Genomic DNA, 24906 nt, shown 5'->3' with positions numbered 1-24906 from the left:
CCTCAAGAAATATTTGATCATTTTTTAAAGGTTCCTTCGAATTTAGCAATCTGTGTGTTTTTATGGTTGGGTATTTTTAAAAAGGAATATATTTGGTATGATGAATTGATAAAAGACATTTGTCATTCATGGTAAAAGTTTATTAAACTCAGTTTCATTTTAGTCACAGGCAAAGCATTATAAGATATGAGAGGCTAAATAGTTTTACTCAAAATGTTTCTAATATTTTTTGCTTTCCTTAGGGCAAAGTTTAGCTCAACAAATTATCTCCTGAACATAATGGGATACACTTCCACATTGATGGAAGATTTACATACAGTTTTGTGAATGTCTCTATTACTACCATCTAATAATATTACTGGAATTTTAAATATACCAAGTGCCCTTCAAATTTTCATCTTTAAAGAGTTGAAAATTTATAAATGTATACACACACATACATGTGCACACACACACACAGTGCTCACGTCTAAGGATCTTACTAGAAAGTTTGCACAGTCTAAATAATACCATGTTAGATCAAACAAGCAAACAGGTTTTTAAGCCTTTGGCTTATTAAATTTCAACAGAGGATTTTAAATATTAAATAAATAAAAATTTCATCTAGAGGGAAAACAGGTAGATAATTTTCAGAATTAACTAGATGCTTAACAATAATTTTCTTAAAATTTTTCAGAAGCTCTAATAGCTTATTATCCATTTTCGTTTTCTATGAGAAGATAATTCTAGATTTGAAGGGAATTTGATACAGATTTGTCTGTGTGTGTTATACATTTTTGCATGTGGATGAGTATGTGTATGGATTCCCTAAAATATACTGTCAAGTTTTGGTGTCAGTGAGCAAGCAAGATTCCATTAATAATTATTTGCTAAATGAATGAAACACTTACTATGTGCTGGCCCAGGGCTAGGCACTGGGGAACATCCACAAGGTTTCTGCCTACACGGAACTTAGAGTCTGGTAGACTAAAGAGGTTCTTCAATACCCATGTCTTCATTTAATCTTTTGAACTAAAATTCTGCTAATAAATTAAGAAAACATATTTGATACATAGACCTAGGCTTGGAGATGTCCAACTAAATACCAAAGAATTCAATCATTCCCACAGACGGTGTTTGTAAAACAGTGTGTGGTATTCCACAAATAGGATGACCTTACAAGAACTATGTACACACATACAGATCTTGAACAGAAGATAGGGCCAATTTTCAATACGGCATATTACAAAGAAATAGGAACTATATTTCTTTCATACTAGTAGCTCAACCTCAAGCTTTTCAAAAGAGACAAAATATTTCCTGTGTGTCATCTCAGTTGCCTGATTATAAAATAATTTACTGTATTTCCAACTTGTTTTCTTATTAAATTTTATCTTCAGAGTAGATTCCTTATTCCAAAACATATTTTTAAACATTATATGGTTTACAACTCTTTCATCAAAAAAAAAAAAATATTTAAACCCAAATACATCTTCTCTGACTCCTAAGCTAAATAGTACTAGGGAGAAGCAGCAGCATGTAGCTTAAGTGGAATGTTATGTGAGGTCTGGAGAATTAAGCAGTTTGGAATAGGAGATGCAATTTTATTACATGGAAGTGACTCATTCTTTCACCACCGAGTGTGATTTCTGGAATTGTTATCTGGAAGCAAATGTGTGAGGTAAACACTCTTTTAAAAAACATAAGTAGGGCTTCCCTGGTGGCGCGGTGGTTGAGAGTCTGCCTGCCGATCCAGGGGACACGGGTTCGTGCCCTGGTCCGGGAAGATCCCACATGCCGTGGAGCAGCTGGGCCCGTGAGCCATGGCCGCTGAGCCTGCGCATCCGGAGCCTGCGCTCCACAACGGAAGAGGCCACAACAGTGGGAGGCCCGCGTACCGCAAAAAAAAAAAAAAGAAAAGAGAAATAAACTAAATTTTATTTGAACCATTGTATTTTGAGGGCTTTTTTGATACTCCAACTTAGTGAATCCCTAATACAATAAATAAGCAAACACGAGACATCTGCTGACAGTCTTGCTCCTCAGATAGTGTTCCTAATTTCTGTAAAAGGCAAACTCCATTGTTCTATCGTTGTTCAGGCCCAAAATTTGGAATCCTTCACTCTTCTCTTTTGCTCACATACAATTTCCAGTCCAACCCATTATCAGATACTATTGGCGGAACTTTTAAAACAGCTCCTAAATTTGACCATTTCTTACCATCTCCACTTGTACCCCTTTAGTCCAGGTCATCATTATCCCCCTTCTTAGCTATTTCAATAGCCTCCTAACTGATATCCCAGCTTCCTTTTGCTACTAGAGAGTTTGTCAAAGCTGCAAAAAAGCTCTAAGGTAAAGCATCTTGCTCTTTTGCTCAAACCCATCTAGGAATTCCCACCGTGATCAAAAGCAAAAAAAGAATATATTTATATATATATATATATATTTATAAATATAAATATAAATATATATAAAGCCCTTACCATGGCTACAATGCCACTGAAACTCTTCTGTCATTGCTTTCTTTACCTAACTCCTTCACCTGCACCCCTGTGATCATTTACCCCACTCCAGTCACACTGGCTTCCATACTGCTCTTTGACCATGTCAACCACAACCCCATCTCACGGCTTGACACATTTTTATTCCTTTTGCCTAAAATGTTCTTCCTTCAGATATCAGCATGGTCCATCATCACCTCATTCATGTCTCTGCTTCTGCTTAATGTTCAACTTATAGAGTCCTTCCATGACTACCCTGCAATGTATACCAGTCCTTCCCTATCCTGCATGTCACTCTCTGTCCCCTTAGCACGCTTTGGTTTTCATAGCACTTATCAGTACCTGATCTCTATATATAGCTCACTCACACACACACACACACACACACACACACTATATATATATATAATGTGTGCATGTATATATATATATATGTCTGTACTCAACACATACACATTATACATAGTATTTGTTTGTTTGTTGTGTATCTCGCCCATTAGGATAAAAGCACTAGAGAAATTTTGTATCCTTTAGTCTCTACTATAACCAAAACACTTGGAACAATGTCTGGCACATAATACATGCAAATTAAGTATTTCCTGAATGAATAAATTGGATGAATGAACAGAACACAGTCTGACCAATGTTCTTATATAGAGGGACCCAGAAGATGTTACAGGAACTTCAGAAAAGAGAATCCAGCCCAGTTAGGAGGTGTCAGAGAAGGCTTCATAGCAGAGCCAACATCTACATTGACTACGAAAAGCAGTAATATTTCAGTGTATATACTCCAGTCAGAGGAAAACACAGAGTCAGAAAGACAAGCGACTATTTGAAGAAGTTGAGCCAGAGCCACGGAGTGCTGAGTGCAGGGAATCTAACAGGGAAGCAGAAGCAGATTAATAAGCAATGGTACACCCCAGGTGCCAGACACAGGACTTGATGCTTGACATATACTATATTACTTGACAAATGAGGCAACGATGACTAGAAAAGTTTAGAGAATTTCCCCAAGGTTACTGAGCTAGTTAGATGGCAAAATCATGATTGAAGTTTGCATCTGCTAAGTTCCAAAACCCAGCTCTCTTCATTACACTCTACAGTCATCTGCCAGAAGCAGTTCGGCGTTTTACCATGGGAAGGCACTGGAAAACATCAAACAGGTAGATGACATAAACATATTTGTCTTTGAGTAAGATCTTGCTTATGGTAGTGTAGAGAACGTATGAAAGTGAAATAAGCCTAGAGACAGAAAGACCTAGAGTAATTGTTGGAAAACTTCAAAAGAAGTTATAATAGTCCTCAACCAGAGCAGTAGCAAAGAGGGACACAGGATAGTGATAAGCTGATAGATTGAAGAGGATTTGCAGATCAACAGATGTGGAGCCTGGAACCACTCCTGGGTTTCTAAGCGTGAGCTAATGCCAGGGGAAAAGGAGGTATCATCCATGAATTTGGGGAATAGAGCAGGTAAAGTACAGAGAGGATTATTTCAATATGGTCACATGGCTGCTTAAGGGATGAATCTGGATTAAATTCCTAGAATTTATAGCTTTTAGTCCAGTGGTCATTTCTCTACAAGACACCTGAGACCAAATGGTCAAAGCTTATAACATAAAGCACAAGAGACAGAAACCTACTTCAGTCATCTGGTTATGCCAAGAATAGTCTGTGCTTTGTGAGAACAGGAAACAAAATGTACTGTTGCATAAAACACTGAACTATAACTTGCATAAAGAACAAATATTAAAATTAATTTCTCATCACAATATAATGTCATGTGTGTTCACAGTTGGAATAAGTTTTTCATCTCCCAATGTTACTTGTCTCATAAAAGCTGCTTTGCGGAGTAGAAAGAAGAACAATAAATGAAAGCAGCATCTTTTTTTAACTCATCCCAAGAAAATGCTTGGTGGTGAGATATCAAAAACAAGCAAATGCACTAGCAAATGAAAAAGCTCTTTGTAAAATGTATCACAAGCGAAATAAGTAGAGATTTCAAACATTTACTTAGCAACGAGTATTTTAAAAGAGATAACCAAGCAATAAGCTGACAGTTTAGGTTTACCTGTGTGTTGAGAGTAATACACTGGGACCACATGTAAAATAATGCACTCTCTTTTTAAATCTGAAAGCACTTGAGGTATCAGATGAGTTGTTCTGAGCCTTCAGAATACAAAATGTTGCATCTTCAAGGATGTTTTTAAGTGAGAAATAAGCACAGGGTAAAGCCACTTTCTTCTCCAAAAATGCTGATTGGATTAAAAAATTTTGATTCTTTTATTCCTTTAGAACTATATTTAAAGTCTAATTACAAAAAAAAAAAATCAGTATCCTACTACACTAAATCAGGATAATCACTGGGGAACTCAATTCGATTCCCAAATCTTAAACATTAGAAAGTGTGCAAACAGAACCCACAAAATGCCTCAATGATACCTTTTAAAACTGTGAAATGGAATGTAATTAACAGAATAATAAGCACTTCAATGGAACTTACTCGCCCACTGTTGATACCTATTTGCTATTTGCTCTAGATTTAAATGCCAGCCCTTACAGAAATTTTTGTTTCTAATGTACCAAGACTTTATTTAAAAAACATTTGTTTTGTAACATGGTCCTATTTCTGTGCTATTTGAAGGCTGGGGAGTTGATATCTGATATTTTGAATCTTAAACTAATCCTCAATTGTTTTCTGAAACAAACATCCAATTGGTCATATTTGTCTTCAGGTCATATAGCTTAAGGCAGTGGTTCTCAAACTTTTATCCTCAAAACCTCTTTACATTATGAAAAATTACTGAAAACCTCAAAAAGCTTTTGCTTACGTGGGCTGCATTTATCGATATTTATTCCATTAAACCTTAAAACTGAGAATTTTTTTAAATAGTCATTCTCTTGAAAGTAATAAACTTATTAAATGTTAAAATATATTTTTAAGTAAAATTAACTACATTTTAAAAACAAAAAATTTAATAGAAACCATCCCACTGTTTTATACTTTTTGGAAATCTAATTGATGTCTGGCTCAATAGAAGACAGCTGCGTTTTCTGCTTCTGTATTCAACCTGCTGCTATATCACATATCATGTGGCTTCTACAAAACTCTACTGTACACTCATGAGAGAATGAGACAAAAGACAAATAACATGTTCATGTTATTGTGAAAATAGTTTTGACCTCAAGGAGCCCCTAAAAGAGTCCACAGACTACACTTTGAGAATTGCTGCATTAAGGATACTAGTTTGCACAAAGTAGGAAGAAATTTTCAGTTTTCTGTGAGGATTTTTCATGGATAATTTTAAAATATTTATGAATGTTTATATCTATGATTTACCTACTTAATCTGCTGCATGTAAAACAACTATAATTATAAGAGTACTACTTTCATCAATCTTCCTCCTATGCTTGGTTTAGTTATAATTCTTCACCTTCACAATCTGACCTCTTAACTGAGCTTTCAGACGTGTATCCACTGTCATCAACTTGAAATCTCCAATGCGATGTCTAATAGGCACCTTAACGTCACTTTGTCACAACAGAATTCTTGATTTACTTTCTTAAACATGAACACCTCTCACTTTTTCCCATCTTGGAAGATGGCACCACCATTCACCCAACTATTTAAATCAAAAACCTAAAAGTCATTCCCAATTTCTCTTTCTTTCTCACTCATATCACAACTGTGAGTTGCAGAATATACCACACTTCCCACATCTCCCACACTGCCATCCGAGCCCAAGCCAATGTCTTATTTTGCTTGGATTACTGCTATAGCCCCCTAAATGGTACCCCTGTTCCTCCCACCACTTTACAAGACATTTTTTCCAACCTCTGATTATTAGTGCCATCCATTTTCTTTTTTTACCTATTAAACATAAATCAAACCAGGTCCCATCTCAACCTAAACCCCTAAATCGCTTGGAATAAAAAATCAACTATTTATAGGGTACCACATGTGACCTTGACTCTGCCAACCTTTCCAACCTTAACTCATGCCATTGCCTTCTTTCTGTCTCTAACATTTCCCCACCTTGTAGCTTTACTACTTGCCATTGTCTGACCTCATCTGGAATCCTGTATCCACACTTTTGCGTCTGACTCCTTCTTGTCATTCAGGTCTCAGCTCAAATGTTACCCTCGCAGGGAAACCTTCCCTGAGCCACTCAGTCATTACGAAACCCACTTTCATGATTCTCTCTTACATCATCCTGTTGTATTTAATGTATTCATAACACTGATCACTATCTGAATGTATTTGCTTGCCTTCATGCTTGTTCTTTGTCCTTTTCCCCTATTACCATCACCAGGATGGAAGCTCTAGAAGAGAAGGGGCCGTGTATGTCTTCTTCACTATTACATTCTCAGTGCCCACTGAGATATAGTCAGCATTGAGGAAGTAGTTTTTAAGAATCAAAATTGAAAAATGAATAATCAAATAAATGAGTTAGTAAATCATAGTAAGGAAACTATTGAAGAACTTCATTGAAAACTTTCTTTGCTATTCTCAATTGTTGAGGGAAATACAAAGAATTTCATATATTCATGAACTACATTCAGTCAAATCCAAGCTCTGCTTTATCTATAACACCCTTTCTACTTTTGTAGAGACACACCATATGGAGGGAGAGAAAGTATGGTAGTTCAGCAATGCCTGCTATGTATATATGTAACCTAATTCTCAACACAAAGAAAAATCTGCTGAAACATTTTTCCTATTTCATATGCCTTTGACCTTTAGAACTGATAAACTTATATAAAAATTCAAATTCATAGGATTAAATGAAATTTCAAAACTTTCTGTACAAGTCATCTTAATTTGCTTTTAAGAGAATGGTCTGCACAATGGTGCTCAGAAACCTACAAACCAAGTGTTTTTTCTTTGCAGAATAATTTTAAAATCACATGAGAGCCTTATCACCAATACTTATCATTAATCTTCTGCTTTTCTTGTAAATTTGAATTTAACCATTTATAGAATCCTATATATGATACTACCACCACCCCATCATCTCCTGGAAGATAAGCTAAACTCTGAGAATGGATAACTTCATGTAAATTCATATACATGTACATGGGCACAAAGTACAAATATGTGTGTGTGTATATTTCCAACAGGGTGAGTCAATATAAATCTTTGCACCAGAAATCTTTTAAATATGGCTTTAATTTGAGGGCATGTACCATTATTGAATGAACCATCGGAGAAAGCACAGATCTACCTTAAGAACATGCTGAAGGTATTAAATATTCTAAACCATTATGAAATGCAATGTAATAAAAGAGTAATGTAAAATGATGGTCTATAAACATGAGCCAAATATAAAATGTAACACTGAATTATGTTCTTATAGTCATAAAAATGAAAAAAATTGATGAGTATGTGAATGGCTTTTAATGAAAGTTATTACAATAGGCTATTAATTAAGCTCTACTGGGAATAAATGCTCACTCACTCTCTTCTTTTTATCAGTAGGGAATAAATGATCTTTTAAAGAAGCATACTCGATTTTGAAGGAAAATTTTAAACACTGACTATTAATTACGATTTTACGAAAAGTTTTGGTTTTCCTCTGAAAATACACCATTGTGTATTTGTGAAATGGAAAACCACCTTTCATAAGAGTTTGGCCACCTTCACTAGATGCTTTTCCTAATATGGCTTTGCTATTGATAAATTAACAGAGTAACCTGCTTTGATATTGAAAAGTGTACAGAATAACTTAACTCTTCTTGCTAAGTTACACAAGATTGCAAAGAGCAAATAAAAAGTAAATGTTTGGGTTTAAAAGCATTAGCTCAGATATATTCTTATGAGTAACTATAAGATAGTTTTGGATACAAAGAAGATACTTAACTTGGTAAAGTTGGGCAAATTAGGCAAAAAAATAGTATTAAATAAATCATTAGTGTAAATATACTCAATAACAAGTCCTTGATACTTCAAATATGCATGAAATGTGGATTCTCAGGAATTGATTTTAATACCATTTTAAGTCATCTATCATAATTCTAAATCTGTGCACTTCTGCAGGAGCTTTGGTACAAAAATATTTTCATTTTCATCAGAAAGGAGTTTATGGAAGGGCCTAAATATAAAATATAAAGATCATTATATAAATCTAAATATAAATATCAAAACATAAAGATCAGACTCAGACCACAACCTTCCAAAGGTGCAGTAGTTAAATTCAGATAAAGTATGTGCAATTACAGGCTGCGTTCCTCAAATGCGGAGTCATGGGAGAATTCCAATAAGGACTTCAGAGACCCATTTCAATCTTTCCCGGAGTGGGGGTGGGTGGGCTGTTGCCATGGTAGTCACACCAGGCAGTTTCACTGTGCTGGGAAGTAGCGCCCATCTTCCCTTCCCTTTGAGAGAGTGCCAAAACGATTACTAACCATTCAAGGATTTTTCATTAGAGGGATGGATATTAAAAGCATTAGTCTATCTAGCCCCCCACAAAAATCACTGGAAATCTTGTTAAAGTCCCTGAAGAAATACATCAGTGTGTTCTTAACATGAGCCCTCAACAATTTTAGAAACCTGTTTATTGTTCAGCATGCAAACTACTCAACCGTTCCATGAAAGGGTGGCTGAAGTAAATTTCACCTCATTAGCAAGAAATCAATGTGTTATTACACTATTGTCAAGAAGGTACTAATCCACATTTTCTTTTCATTTTTTCAGCTATGCTGTTTTTGGTTTTCATTTTCATCAAAAATATATTTTTGAACTTTCAAATTTGCCATTCTCTCAAAATTGAAGAATGAATATACTGATATTTTAGCAAAATGAGTCAGCATAGAAGTAAATCCCGTAACTGTTGTGAAGAAAAAAAGGTAGTTGGACCTTTTTAACATAGTCCATGATTATGGATTGTTGTACTAATTTCAGATTAATTTTTTGAAAAAAATTGATGGCTTTTCAACTATCATCTCAAAAAATAAGCATAGCAAGTTTTAATTATTTTGGCTTTCAGGAGTCTTCAAAAGTAAGAAAAGCTACACTCTTCACTTTCTTTTTCACCATTAATAATTTAGAAAAAAAAATGGAGAACTATACATTAGTATAACCACAACGTGATAAGGCTTATTTTACAAAATCAAACAAGGGCTTCAGTAGCCAAATCAATATTAAGAATACTATCCTGGGCTTCCCTGGTGGCACAGTGGTTGAGAGTCTGCCTGTCAATGCAGGGGACATGGGTTCATGCCCCAGTCCGGGAAGATCCCACATGCCGTGGAGCAGCTGGGCCCATGAGCCATGGCCCTGAGCCTGCGCGTCCGGAGCCTGTGCTCCGCAACGGGAGAGGCCACAACAGTGAGAGGCCCGCATACCGCAAAAAAAGAAAAAAAGAATACTATCCTTCAAAATATGTCATTTTTTGGATAATGATGTTCTTGATCAAACTTCTTTAATTGTTCTTGAATTATACAAAAACTGTCATTACTTTATAGTGTTACATAGACATACATCCTTACAAATTTTTGCCAAAAAAAATATTAATCACCTACCCCTATTCATCAAATCTGTCACTAAATGGCTTGTGATTATTTCCAAATGTAAAATCTACCCTCATAGGAAAAAGAAATCGCTATCATCAAGCATATTCAAAAACATATTTACTGTCCCCTAAGGACAACTTATACAGGATTCTTTAAATATGTTGGAAAAAAAAGAACACAGAACCAAAAATGTACTGCCTTTCCAGCTTCCTGCTTTGAAAGAGACAACTCTCCTTTAGATTACAAATGTGGATATACTCCTTCAAGATAATACCTCACCTGCCTAACCTACTACACACATGCCTTCACGGACACACACATACTCATACACATATATGTGGGCATGAGAAACACTGCCTTCCAGGATTTCTTACAAAGATACAAAAAGCACAGACCAAGAATAAGACTGATATATTCGACTACATTAAAATTAGTAACTTCTGTTCCTCAGAAGATACTCACAAAGTAGTAAAACTACAAGCTATATAGATGGGAGAAAAATATTTGCAATGCATGTAATTGACAAGGATTAAACTCCAAAATATGTAAAGTCAACCAACCAACAAAAAAATGGGCAGAAGACTCCAACAGACACTTCACAGAACACAAACTGCATATAAACACATGAAAAGATGCTCAACCTCATTAGTAATCAGGAGCAACATAACTGGAAACAATCCAAATATAATCAATAGCAGAAAGGATAAAGAAATTTGGTATAAAATAGTGGGAGCTAATATTGAACAAAAAAGTGAAGTAGCAGAAGAATACATGCAGTATTACTAGATTTATATAATATAAAGTACAAAAACATTCCAAAGTAAACATGCACATTGTATACAGGGGTGGGTTTTTTTTTTTTTTTTTTTTTTTTTTTTTTGTGGTACGCGGGCCTCTCACTGTTGTGGCCTCTCCCGTTGCGGAGCAGAGGCTCCGGACGCACAGGCTCAGCGGGCATGGCTCACAGGCCCAGCCGCTCCGTGGCATGTGGGATCTTCCCGGACAGGGGCACGAACCCGTTTCCCCTGCATCAGCAGGCGTACTCTCAACCACTGTGCCACCAGGGAAGCCCAGGGGTGGGTTTTTAAGAAGAAACTGTTGGAGGGCTGAGTTCTCATAAGCTAACTTATAAGGTACTTGTTCAGAGAAACACAGACTCAGAATCTTGGAGCTTGGGAAAGGGATTAGGAGATGTGTTCAATTCAGCCACAGGGAACCACCCCCCTCCACCCACACAAACTTTCTCCAAGCAGATGCTATGTAGTCACTGCTGGAGTGCCTCCTGAGATGGGGGTCTTGCCATGACATCAGGTTGCTTCATCACTTCTAGAACATATTAATTAGCAGAATATTGATTCTCAAGCAGACCCAGTGTAAGCTCCCCTATAACTTGCATTTTTCTTTGGTCATCTAGATTCATGAAGACCAATTCCCTTTTCATGTGACAGTGTTTTCAGCTTTTAAAAACAGTTATTCTCTCCTCCTGAACCTTTCATCTGTACATGATATGGCAACTTGCTAAAAATAAATGTTATGCTTCCTGCACTCGCTCAAGTATATTCAAGCCTTTTTGGAAGGTTGGCACCCCAAAATAAACATGATACCCCATGGGGCATCTAACTACCTCAGTTCCCTGTTCTTGACATTAACTCCGTAACTGAAATACATTTTAATATTCACATTTAAAACTTCCAGATTCCCTTTGCTTACAACTTTTTTCTAAATAGATTTTTTGTTTTTATATAAGCAATTGTTAAAAAACAAAATTCAACTGAGTAAATTTTAAAGATCTTACTGGTTTTAATTAATGGTTCATGAATTGGGCAGTATTCAGTCAAGTAAATACGAAAGAAGTCCTAAGGAGCTGTACAAAATAAAAGGCTTTGATAGGCAGAAGGGAGCAGGAACAAGGAAGTGATATTAGACAAAAAAGTGGATTGGTTATGGCAAGGTCAATTTCCTTTTAGGGGATGTCAGGGGCCTACCAGGCAGATTGCCTAACTACTGCTAGTTAGGTGATTCCTGATTGACTGGTTTAAGATTCCATTTCTGGAAGAGCCAAAACTACTATAACTGAGTCTCAATTTGGTGACATGGGGCTTATCATAAGTGGATGCATTCAGGGCCTGTTGTCTTATTTTTAACACAGCACATCAGCTTGTTCTTTATCATTAACATGATAAGCTTGGTCCTGTAAAGGGACTGCAAAAATAACTTTAAGTGCATTGATATTTTAACTATTCTAACCATAGCTTTCAAATGAACATGAAAAACTCAAAAGGCCAAAAGGTAACACCTGATTTTGGAGAACAAAATCGTCTGTTTCTCATGTTAAATTTACTGAACTAATTCATATGAAAATGCATTCAACTCCCTCATACTCTCAGGTAGTGTTTTGAATGCTAACTGACATGGTGAAGCTCTTCATTAATGTTCAATTTTACATAAAAACCCCTCTTTGAATGTCAGCTTTCATATGTTATTTAATCATAAAAACAGTAAAATTGTTTGAGGGGATGGTGTCGGGGTGGGAGAGAACTTGCAGTATGAAGTTGTATAAGTTTACTGTTGATGGTGGGTGGCCAGCATGATCCATATCCATGTTGAAGAATAAATAGTGTTGGACATCAGCTTAACAAGCAGATCTGGTATCAACTGACTCGCTGGAAAGGGAAGCAGATGACCAGTCTTCAGAAGACAAAAGGGAAATCTCAGCGCAATAACAACAGAAACTTGAGACTTGATGCGAATAATCACAGATCACTTAGAATTAGTGTACAAAAGGCCTATTTAAAAAATCACTTGTGTGATGAGTTGAAAGAATTGTTCCTTCTTCTTTTTTTTTTTTTTTTTTTTTTTTTCTGTACGCGGGCCTCTCACTGCTGTGGCCTCTCCCATTGCTGAGCACAGGCTCCGGACGCGCAGGCTCAGCGGCCATGGCTCACGGGCATAGCCGCTCCGCGGCTTGCGGGATCCTCCCGGACAGGGGCACGAACCCGCGTCCCCCGCATTGGCAGGCGGACCCTCAACCACTGCGCCACCAGGGAAGCCCAGAATTGTTCCTTCTTAAAAAAGTATTTTTAAAAAACCGCGAGAAAACAAAATCAGTGCTATTGATGGTAGACAGAAAAAAGAGGGCCTTCAAGGTACATGGCAGAGTCCTAAACAATAAAGACTCAGAGGTGGACCAAGATTAAACCAAATCACAGTTATGCTTGCAGAAAGAAAGAAGGAACTAATAAGAGGAGAGGGATGGATATGAGACCATATATAAGGACTTAATAAAAGTCGTTATCATTAACAAGCACCTTGTGAAAAACAACAACTTGATGGTTTCACTTAAAAGTTTAACTTAAAATAGCCAATAATCAAAGAACACTAAACAGATACTTGCCATTTTCAGAAAACAAAATATAATCTATCTGCTTCCACAATGAAAGATCACAGAAAATATATCTCTAAGCAAATCAACCACTTCAATGGATATAAACTAGACATTTTTCACTACAAAAATATTAGATTCCTAAAGAAGGTGTTTGATTTACATAACCAATCCTCAATCACTAAATCAGAATTTCTTTTGGATGACAGTAGGCAGACAGTTATGTTTATGGAAAAAAAAGAGAGGGCAAGAGTGTAAAGACATTAACAAATATTACATCATAATTAAGGCCAATATCTATTGGTTTAAGAAAATAAGCTGTATTCAAGTATTTTATATATTTGAAAACATAATTAAAATATAAATGAAGCCTTAGCAACTTGATCCACTGCTGCCTTAAGTAACTAATACCAAAACAATTTTGATCAAAACTAGAAATGAAACTTCCACTAGCCAGTAACTGTAAATAACTGAAAGTCATACAACTCATTTTGATTGAAAATACATGATATATTTACACTACCTCCAGATGATTTTTCCCCAGTCATCCTAATTAGTAAAGTCTTAACATATGACCATTCTCTTTTGTTAAAACGATGAGAAAATTTGGCATTTAGGTATGCAGTAATACTTGGGACACTGCCCAAGCTAAAACAAAAATCATTAAAGACACAGGTTAAACAAGTATTTTACGAAGAAAACTTCATTTAACTGAAGAGAGACAGGAAAAATTGGACTGATTTTTCATGTTAACTCCTGGATGTTTTTCTGAATGTTTTGATAATACGCAAGTTTGTGAAAGATCCTCCATAGCCTATTCATCCATTGTTGCTATGGTATACTCTATAAATATTAATAATGTTCACAAATGAAAAAGAATCCGTCTATATCAAGAAGGGTGCTATCTAAATTTTGAGAAGATTAAATGTGTTGATAAAAAACTAAGCAATAAAACATTTCCTCAATTAAAACTTATAAAATTTTAAATGATTTTTTTTTAAATTATTTTGACATGAGAATATTAGCATAATATCAGCCAAACTTACATGGAACTGATTAGAATTACGGCTTGGGGACAGATCAGCATCAGGTTATAAGATCATGGTCATTTAGTGAGTTTAACTGAAGCAAACAACAGCATCATAGCAAAATCTGTGACTTTGAATATTGGTACACTGTTTTTAAAAACATAATTAAGATGACTTGCTATTTAGTCAATCTAGCAGTAAAAAGAAGATAAATAAAATATATTAAAATTAGCTTGATGCAATGGGGAAAAAATTAGTATATTTATCTTTACTTAGGGATGTCTGCCACGGGTATTTCTTCTTTATTTTGTTACAAATGTGTTTGTCTGTATGTATGAGTGAGTGCATGTGTGCAGAAAATCTTTGTTTCCTTCTCTCTTGTAAGTCCTTATCATGTAACATAAGATGTATTGACTTTATATCATAGTATTTAAGTATTGTTAACTTTACATCATAGTATTTGATTTATGGGGTATTAAGGAGAAGAGTAAATGGTAAAGGGTTTGTTTTCATTGTACACAGGATCATTATGTCATGTTAGGCAGAAGTATGACCTTGTTACTATCTTTACTTGGAGGCTGAGTATGGTTTAAGGAGATGTATATGGGTGCCAAGTTGACAAGGAATGGACCTGTGATGGTTAATTCTCCATGTCAACTTGCAAACCCATGACATCCAGATATTTGGTCAAACATTACACTAGACATTTCTGTGAAGGTATTTTTTAGATGGAATTAACATTTAAATCATTAGTCTTTGAGTTAAAGCAGATTACTTTCTTAATGTTGGTAGACCTCATCCGATCAGTTGAAGGTCTTAACAGAAAAAAGACTGACCTCCCCTGAGGAAGGGGAATTCTGCCAGCAGTTGGCTTTCAGACTTGAGCTGTTGCATCAAGCTTTCCCTGCGTCTCCAGCCTGCTGGCCTTACCCTGCAGATTTTGGACTTGCCAGCTTCCACAATCACGGAAGCCAATTCCTTAAAATAAACCTCTCTCTCAATACCCAGATACACAAACACACACACACACCCTATTGGCTCTTTTTCTCCAGAGAACCCTCACTAATACATAGCCCTATAGTTAAGAGCTTGGGTTCTGAATCCAAATTACTTGGGTTCACTCTTAACTCTACTCTAAACCAGTTGGGCCTCAGTCTTCTCATCAATAAAAGGGGATAATAAATATTAGCCCTTAACCTCACGGGATTACTTTGAGAATTAAATAAATTTTATACATGGAAACTGTTTAGAAAAAGCATGCTCTATATGTTGGACATTGAGTTCTAAAAACTCAATAAATATTAACTACGATTTCCAAGCTTCTTCTAATATAGCTAGTAAAGTTGCAGTTAGTCTTAGAAAACAAAAATGGCGTGAATAAAAAGAATTTTTTTAGAAAAAATATACGAGGAAAACTGCAACATACAGGTTTTCAAAATATTCATTTCTTGAGTGGAATATCAATAATGAACATTTGAAAATCGCTGAAGTGAAGTACACCCTGCTTTATACAATAGTTGTGTTCTTAAAAACATATCTGCCAATAAAATACATAATCAAATAATATGAAACTATTGATATGTTATAATCTCATAAATACTTTAAACTTGGTTTCTAATTGTTAATAGTTCTTAACATTGTGCCTCTATATTTATATCCTCCACTTGCCCTCTATATATTTCTTCCATTTCTCTCATCCTTCCTGCTCAATACCCACATTTACCCTTGCCCTATAATTTCACCTCCTTTCCCTGCAATTCTCTATCAAGTGTATATTGTTTGTGTTTTTGTTTATTGTATTTTGATTTTGTTGGAAGAAAGCCTAGCTGAACATTTATGTCCTTCTGGCTTGAGGAAAACTTTATAACACTGACACAAAAGCTGAAAACTATAAATAAAAATGACAGAAATTAGTACTTAAGTATCAGTTGCCTGATATATGTCAAAAAAGACCACAGAGAAAAATTAATGTAGAAAAAACACTTCTTACATACTGTCAAGTATTTAATGGAAATAATAATACTGATTTTTTCTTCTTATTTATATTTATTTACTTTTTAACATCTTTATTGGAGGAAAATTGCTTTACGATGGTGTGTTAGTTTCTGCTGTGTAACAAAGTGAATCAGCTACGTATATGAATAATACTGATTGCTATTCTACAATGCTTTAAACTTTACATTACACATCCACACAACTTATTCCATACTAACTTCACAACAATCCTACAAAGAAGTTAGAAAGCAAGTTTTTCAGCATAGGCGCTAAGGACAGGTAATTCTTTGATGTGGGTCGTTGCCCTGTTGAGTAGCACCCCTGGTCTTTACCTAATAGATGCCAGGAGCCTCCCCCCACCTCCACACTCACTCACATTGTAACAATCAGACGTCTCCAGACATTGCCAGATGTCCCTGGGGGACAGAATCATCACCAGTTGAAAACCACTGCCAGAAAGAAATAGTATCTTCTTTTTTATAAGCTGGGTGAAACTCAGTTAAGTTGATTGACTTGCCCAAATACACCCCTGTCTCAATGACCTAGAAACTTGACAGTTATAGGACACTGCCATGAATGTTCTGGGTAAAACACTAACTACCATCAAATAAATCGACTGTGATTTTTCTATGCCAACCGTCTTCTATTACAGACATTTCTGAACTCACTTTCTTCTCAGCTAATTCAGTCATGATTTCTTCATGGCTTCTTTCTTCCTCCAAAAGGAAAACATGCCATTATAAATTTCAAGTTAGAAATACACATTATGAAAATTTACGTAAGCGCAAAACATATTTATACAATGCATGCCTCGGGTTTTTTTCAAAGCAGTTTCTATCTTAGTTTGTGCAAGATTTATGAAGCAAGCTATTGCTCTTATTAATCAGGTGGCTAATATACCATCCAACCTTTATGATCTGCCTCTATCAGACACATATGAAACACTGAAAACATTCTCTTTTTATAGAAGCATCATAGCAGGAAACCTAGTCATATACTGGGAGGTAAAAGTAGAGCTGAAGACACTTTGATTATCTGACCAAAAATACTTCCAAGAGACTTAAGCTTTCATTGAAGCTTTGTGAGTTTGCTCAATGATCTGACAGTGTGTGGTTTTATTCAGTGCAATAAATAGCAATTCTTTCTTTCACGTTATCATCCTTTCCCCATGTCTGAAAAAATACTAGATTCTCATATTAATAATTCCAAACACAAACACTTCAAATGATTAATCAACCACTAAGCAGTGTTCTACCTCTTTTCAAACTATTTCTCAACAACAACAAAAAGGAAAAGGGGAATTGTATCGAGCAATGCATTGCCATCTGTGTGCAGGCTGATAAGATGAAAAGAGAGTATTTGAATGTCAGAGGAACATAGTTACAAACCATACCTTCCATGACATACACCAGCGACCCCACATCTCCTTCTTTGATGATGCAACTGTCTTTGCCGTACTCCACTGGGTACATACAGTCTACAATCTCTTGGATCTGCGACAGCTCCAAGTTCTTCATAAAGTCATTGTCAAGGATGGCTTCCTTTATAAGATCCTTGGACCTATGGTAAGAGAGGGAAGATTTACTGGCACAGCTGACAAGTGCTTTCACAGTTGGTGGAGCTAAGCAGAGCCAGACAGCATTCAGGCACACTACAAAGGCATTTTCTTGTTAGGAAGCCAATAATTTCCTGACAGACCTGAGAACAAAGTAATTCCATGGCAGCAGGAAAGACATTAAGAAATTTTCCTTTAAGTAAAATATCATTTAATGAATATGGGATCGACAAACAAGCAAAACCATACAATTCCATTTTGTTTTACTTATTTGTTTTACTTATTATTATACACAATTTGTTTACTTACTTTTTTGTGTGCCTCTTCCACTAGACTTTATGCTCTGTGAGGGCAGGGATCATTTTTAGCTTTTTCTCTACTATATGCCCAGTGTCTACTACAATGCCAGTTACAGTACAGGTGCTCAAGAAATATCCTGGATTTAAGAAAATAGTAAAGAATTGGATACTTAATTAGCTGTTTGGAAAAATTGCTATAAATGTGACAGTTCTTTATCCATACCTCATGCTTCTTTAGAGAATATTTATTTCTTCAAGCAGCTTAAATTGAGGTAACTAAGCAGATAAAACTGTATTGAAAAAGATGTTTTAAACACAATATGGTTTACACATGGGATTAAACAGGTAGTCAGCAGGAAAAATATTTACAAATTCTATAACTGGGATTCAGTGGTTAACAGGGAAGTTTTGCAGAACTAGAAATATGGTGATCATTTGATTCTCTGGGATAAGAAGTTCGAAATAAATTCCTAAGGACACAAAACTCAAAGTAAAGAGAAACCGAGAAATATTTTGTCAGTTGTACAATCAGAGTACTGTCAGAAAAGTCAGAAACTGGATAAGACAAAAGCAAAGTCCTTAGCAACACAGAGCAACACATTTGGAATTTTATGTTAAAAGTCTTAATTTGAAAAGCATCTGACTACAAGCTGGTCCTTGTCCACATTTGCTTAACGAGTGGCTTTCAGGGCAGTGACCTGCAGTAGTGAATACTGACTACGGCATTAGCATTCCTCAATTCTTCCTGTTTTCTGTTCTAGACCTCAGTCTAACTGATCTAGCCTTCTCACATTATGTTTTGTAATGATTTGGTTTTAAGTAGTAAAAAGGTATACATAAAAAATTAAAACAATATAAAATTTATCAACATGAAAAATATACCTAGAATGGACTGTTATGATGCAATTAAATTGTTTATGAAGAGTGTTAACAGCATGGAAAAAATCTTATACTATTTTTAAGTGAAAAAGCATGAAACAGAATTGTTTTTAGAACACAAAAGTATGTGTGTGTGAAATGTAAAGAAAATAGGCTTTCAAATTAGATATATCTGGGTCTCAATCCTAGTCCTGTCATGTGTTAAAACCTTGAGCAGGTTGTTTTACTTTTCTGAATTTCCACTAACTTGGAAAAAAATATCTGCATTACCATGCTCATAGCAGAATTATTTGCAATAGCCAAGACATGAAAACAATCTAAGCATCCACTGATGGATGAATGGATAAAGTAGTTGTGGCAAGTATATCTATCTATCTATCTAGATATAGATATAGATATAGATACACAATGGAATATTATTCAGCTATAAAAAATGAGAAAATCCTACCATTTATAACTACACAGATGAATCTTGAAGGCATTATGCTAAGTGAAATAAATCAGACAGAGAAAGACAAATACTGTATGATGTCACTCTATGTGGAATCTAATTTAAAAAAAAAAAACTCATAAAAAAAAGAGATCAGACTTGTGGTTACCAGAGGCAGTGTGGCAGGGAGGGGGAATCTGAGGAAGGTGGTCAAAAGGTACAAACTTCCAGTTATAAGATAAATAAGTACTAGTGACATAATGTACAAAATAATGACTACAGTTAACATTACTCTATGATACAAAGGAAAGTTGTTAAGAGGGTAGATCCTAAGAATTTTCATCACAAGGATAATTATTTGAATTTTCTTTTTATTTTTATCTATATGAGATGATGGATGTTAACTAAACTTACTGTGATAATCACTTCCCAATATAGGTAAATCAAACCATCATGTTGAACACTTCAAATTTATATGGTGATGAATATCAATTATTTCTCAATAAAACTGGAAAAAGTATGTGAAGACTGGTAAAAATATAATGTTACTTTGAGTAAATGGTGGGTGAAAAGGTGGTGGTAGTAATTGCAGTTGCAGTAATAGGAAGAGTAGTAATAGAGTATACAGTCATGACTTGAAACAGTATCAGAAGGAAATAAAATTCTGGCATTGGTTGCTTTTGGTGACAGAATTATATTTTTTCTTTCTACTTTTCTCTATAAAATTTTCTAGAATGGGCATGCTTTTTTATATGGAAAAAACTCTTTAATTTCAAAGGCAGTTTATGAAAAGTAACTCTGCTATGAGGAAAAATAAAAATAATAATATATTTCTCATTTAAATAATGACTTAGATACTTAATATTGGTTAACTGTTATTGGCATATTTAATACTACTCTTTTCAATAGATTCTCTTTCACATGGCTTGTGTCTAAAAACTAATGGCAGGAATTTTCACCTGATAAACAGATGGTGATGAATGGCCAGTGGTTAAGAACTTCAGAGTCTTCAGAATAGACTTTACTTTAAAAGTCCTGTTTGTGAGACTTTTACTTCTGTTTGATAGGACTATTTAACTGTATGTTTCTTTTAATTTTTTTTTAACTTCTGGCTTGCTAAAACTTTATTTTTCCTGAGGCAAAGAGTTGTTTCCCTTGAGTATTCAATGCAAGATGCATCTATGCATCTATGATTTTCATAAAATCTCCTTTCTTAATTATCTTCACCATTCCTGATCTCGAGAATACCAGTAGCAACTTCATAGTGACTCCTGAGATCTACTGTTCTACTAATGATCTACTTTTCCAAATAACAGGACTTATTTGATCTTTAAGAAATTAATTTTAATCACATTGCATAATATTCTCTTTACTACACATTCCTTTATTTTCATTGAATCAGAGAGTAAGGCCATCAATTGGTTCATACTTTTTTAATATAATAAAAACTAGATATTATCAATCCCAGAATACCAACTTGTTTAGCTACAGATGACATCTTATCCTTTGGGAAATAATAATCGTGTTCCATTAAAATCTAAGTCCTAGAAATGCTGCAACATTAAAAATAAAGCCCTCTTCCATGAAGATAATTAGCTACATCCAAAGATAATTGAAGAAAGCCACTTTCTCTCTTCTCATAATGGTACAGCTAACCTGTTTTATAAAGACATCAGAAAAGATGACATAACACAATCTTACACAATCCCTTAGAATTTTCCAACTTTTCCAAGTGCTTATCACAAACTGGAGGGGAGGGGGGAATTTCAGGATGCTCTTACTTCTCCAATTTCATTTTAAATGGAGGACATTCAATCTCAAGTCCCTGAAGAAACAAACTGGAGGCTTTCAAACATGGCGTTGTGTTACTTTAAAACAAACTGAGAAATATAGGACCTAATTCTTATCATATATCCCTTCACAGAGATATTGTCCAATGATATTTGCCTCTGAAACATTCCAAATAATCCCTCTCTGCCTTCACAGAACAGTGTAACTCAAAGATGTTCTTGTCAGTGAGTAATATTTAAAGCCCTGACTCTTCGTGTAATTTTCCTTTAAGTTGTTTCCCATTGAAGCCTCAAAATCTTAGGGCGACTCTCAATAGTGTCCACTTGCTCCAACATTATAAACCATAATCAATCAGAGCCTCCACCTAACTCTTCTTGGAATCTTTTCCTTTCCCTAAAGAAACAGTCTAACACACTCACTGTAACTAAGACATGATGCTACATATGCGATCAGTTGAGTTGTGTTATCAGTATGAGAACTGAGGAAAGCTGCTAGCACAAGTTCCAGAAGGTGGCTATCTGCCCTAACCCTGAGTATATAGCTTAAGAACATTTTGCAAGAATTCAGCAGGCTGACCTGAAAGGCGTAAGAAGCAAATATAAAGATCTTGATTTTTTATCCTTCCTGTCTGCTTCTGCATACAAATAATCTATTTAAAAACCAAAAACAATTTCTTCCATGCCCCAGTTTGTGACATTTTAATGCAAACAACCATAAAAGTAACTTGGTTGTTTCGAGTTGGCCCTATTGATTTGTCATCATCCGCTTGTCAGTCTCTGAAATATTGGCTATATATAATGGTGTGCTGCTAAATGCACTCTCCAGGAAAAAAAGAAAAAAAGCCCTGGTTTGTAGTGTTTGCCAATTTCCATGGTATAAATACTCCCACTATAGCCAATTTCAAGCTACTAATGTAAAGTCAACCTGCTTGCAAAAAATTCTTGAAAATTTAACAAGCAGTTCTTATATGAGCCAGTACGTTGGCTCCAACACATCAGATATAGATTCTTTTTCTAACACCCTAAGAATTTAGTGTGCCTTAATTTATAAATGCTAAAACTAACATGATGATTCTTTCCTTCCTTAAAAATTTTATTAAGTGGTATAATATCCCCAGATAACTTTATGCCAGGATTAGCAACAGGTCTTCCAAAATCTCAATTTTTAGAAAATGAATTGGAGAGCCCACTTCCCCATTTACTTATTGCAGAGAGAGTTCCTGAATAGATTCAAAGACTAATTGTCTTTCTACACAATCTTAGATAAAAATGGGCAATTCTGAGGTGAGCACAGGGAAATATACAGCTACTTCTCTAACAAGAGAGATGACATTATTCACTATTAATAAACAGAGCCTCATTAGTTTTCTCGACATTAATAGAAGGCTATTGTACATCGTGATTATCATGTAGTAGCTTGCAATATCTATGGAGCACTAGTGTTATTTCAAAGAGTGGGGGATGCTGTTTCAGACCAAAGTGTCAGGAAGGCTTCTCTGAGCTGAGGACTGCATGATGATAGGATCCAACCAAGCCAAGATCATGGAGAAGAGCATTCTGGGTAAAAGAAAAAACACATACAAAGGTTGGAAGGAACTTGATCTGTCCAATTGGTTCAGGAAGGAGACCTGTGTGGCTGAGGCACAGAGTGAGCTAATTGGAAAGGGAAAGGAGAATGACATTGCAAAGGGAAGCAGGAATCAGGTCTCATATGGTCTTGAAGGCTGTGGTAAAAGAGTTTTATTTCATTCTAAAGCCTTAAGAATACAGTGAAGGGTTGATTATAAGAAGAGGTATGGGGGCCTCCCTGGTGGCGCAGTGGTTAAGAGTCCGCCTGCCGATGCAGGGGATACGGGTTCGTGCCCCGGTCTGGGAGGATCCCATATGCTGCGGAGCGGCTGGGCCCGTGAGCCATGGCCGCTGGGCCTGCGCATCCGGAGCCTGTGCTCCGCAACGGGAGAGGCCACAACAGTGAGAGGCCCGCATATCGCAAAAAAAAAAAAAAAAAGAAGAGGTATGACTTACAGGTAATATACCTGACATAAGGAATAAATAATATAAATTTACTTTAAAATGTTACTGAGTTCATAGAGGCTTCTGTCATATTTCATCACTTAACAGATACTAAAATCATCACTTATTATCTTATTAATGAGTTCTTATAACTGAACCTCTCGGGAACCACTGTCTCACAACTCTTACATTTACCTGAATTCAAATCACCGACTCCCATGCAATTTTTGCATGTTAGAAGAGAACGCGGTCTCATCTCCAATTTACAGCTATCTCCAGTGGCCTAAAAGCAATTCACTCTCTCTTCACAGCCTCTCTTTAGATTAGTTTCCCCTGAACACATACCAAGCAATCGTAAATATGCTCAAAACAGCCATGGCCAGAAATGTGAGAATAATATCTGATCCCTTCATTCAACAAAGACTGCTAGGCACTTTAAAAAACAGTGAAAATTATTACTAAGAATGAAAATCAGCTAAAACAATTTAAAAATGGTTTACGAAATTTCTATAATCAACTTTTTGACTGAAAAAACTCTCACTAAGTCTTTCTGGCTCTCAAAGGTCAGTCTTAGTCTCAAATGTCAGGAGAAGCAGTAAATGCACTTTCAAGATCCTTAATCTACAGTATAGTATCTTCAGTTGGCAGCTCAGAAATCCAAACCCCCATTGGTAATTCATGGCTCTTTTATGCAGATACAGTAATTGTAAGGCCCCTTAAAAGCATCTAATTCCAGGAGTCACCGTGGCAAGATAACTCCATCTACATACTGTGAAATATTCAATGAATCATCTAGAAATAAGAAAAACTCATGGAGTAGTCCTCTCACTGCCCCAACTGTTGAGATTCTGCCCAAACAGTAGGTTCTATTTCTAGCCTAACAGCTTTCCTGAGTGAACTCTGTAGGTACAGAGCTAAGAAATATCAACCAGCCCACATTTTTTAAAGATAAAATTTAATCCTGCAAAGTTATTGGCCAATTGAGATATTTCCTCAAAACTGAAAATCAGTTTTCAACAGGTTTCAGACGAAATTTTTACATCAACAAACTCTGCTATAGCTATCCCAATCTTATCACAAAAAGTCATGAAGAAATTAAGACTACTTGCAGCATTCACACCTATAATCAGTATATGATACAAAACATGTGAATCACTGGGACAAAATATATGATAGCAACATAGTTTTTAGGTGGTCAATGATATTAATCTTTTGTCTATTACATGGGTCACAAATAATTTCCAGTTGCCATTTCTCTTCTAACTTTTTTTCTGTAGTACTAAAATAGATGAGTATCTAAATGAAATTTAGATATTATAACTCTAAAGATAAACAATGATTTGGGTCAAGGAGAAGATGGCTAACCCATAAAGTATTTGTTCACTGATGTATCACTTAAGCCTTCTTTTTAACTAATACTCTTATCTTATTCTCATTGAATGGAATGATGCTAAGTAGCTCTTGAAATCCCTAGTTAGATGTTAACAAATGAAGCAAACTTGTACTAATGAAAGAAAAAGAAGATATTGCTCTTTGTAGGTGCTCA

General features: G+C 35.5%; 1 protein-coding gene across 2 annotated transcripts in view; it reads right to left on the bottom strand.

Moving 5' to 3' along the window:
* Window positions 1–24906, bottom strand: part of PRKG1 (protein kinase cGMP-dependent 1) — a 1262482-nt gene that overhangs the window by 1074269 nt on the left and 163307 nt on the right. For both annotated transcript variants that reach the window (XM_060102657.1, XM_060102651.1), the window contains exon 2: window positions 17788–17954. In XM_060102657.1, the coding sequence (XP_059958640.1) occupies window positions 17788–17954 (167 nt within the window). The remainder of the gene's footprint in view (window positions 1–17787; window positions 17955–24906) is intronic.

The sequence above is a fragment of the Mesoplodon densirostris genome, chromosome 1, assembly GCF_025265405.1.
Source record: "Mesoplodon densirostris isolate mMesDen1 chromosome 1, mMesDen1 primary haplotype, whole genome shotgun sequence".
Classification (NCBI taxonomy): domain Eukaryota; kingdom Metazoa; phylum Chordata; class Mammalia; order Artiodactyla; family Ziphiidae; genus Mesoplodon; species Mesoplodon densirostris.
This window is presented reverse-complemented; position numbering and strand designations above follow the sequence as displayed.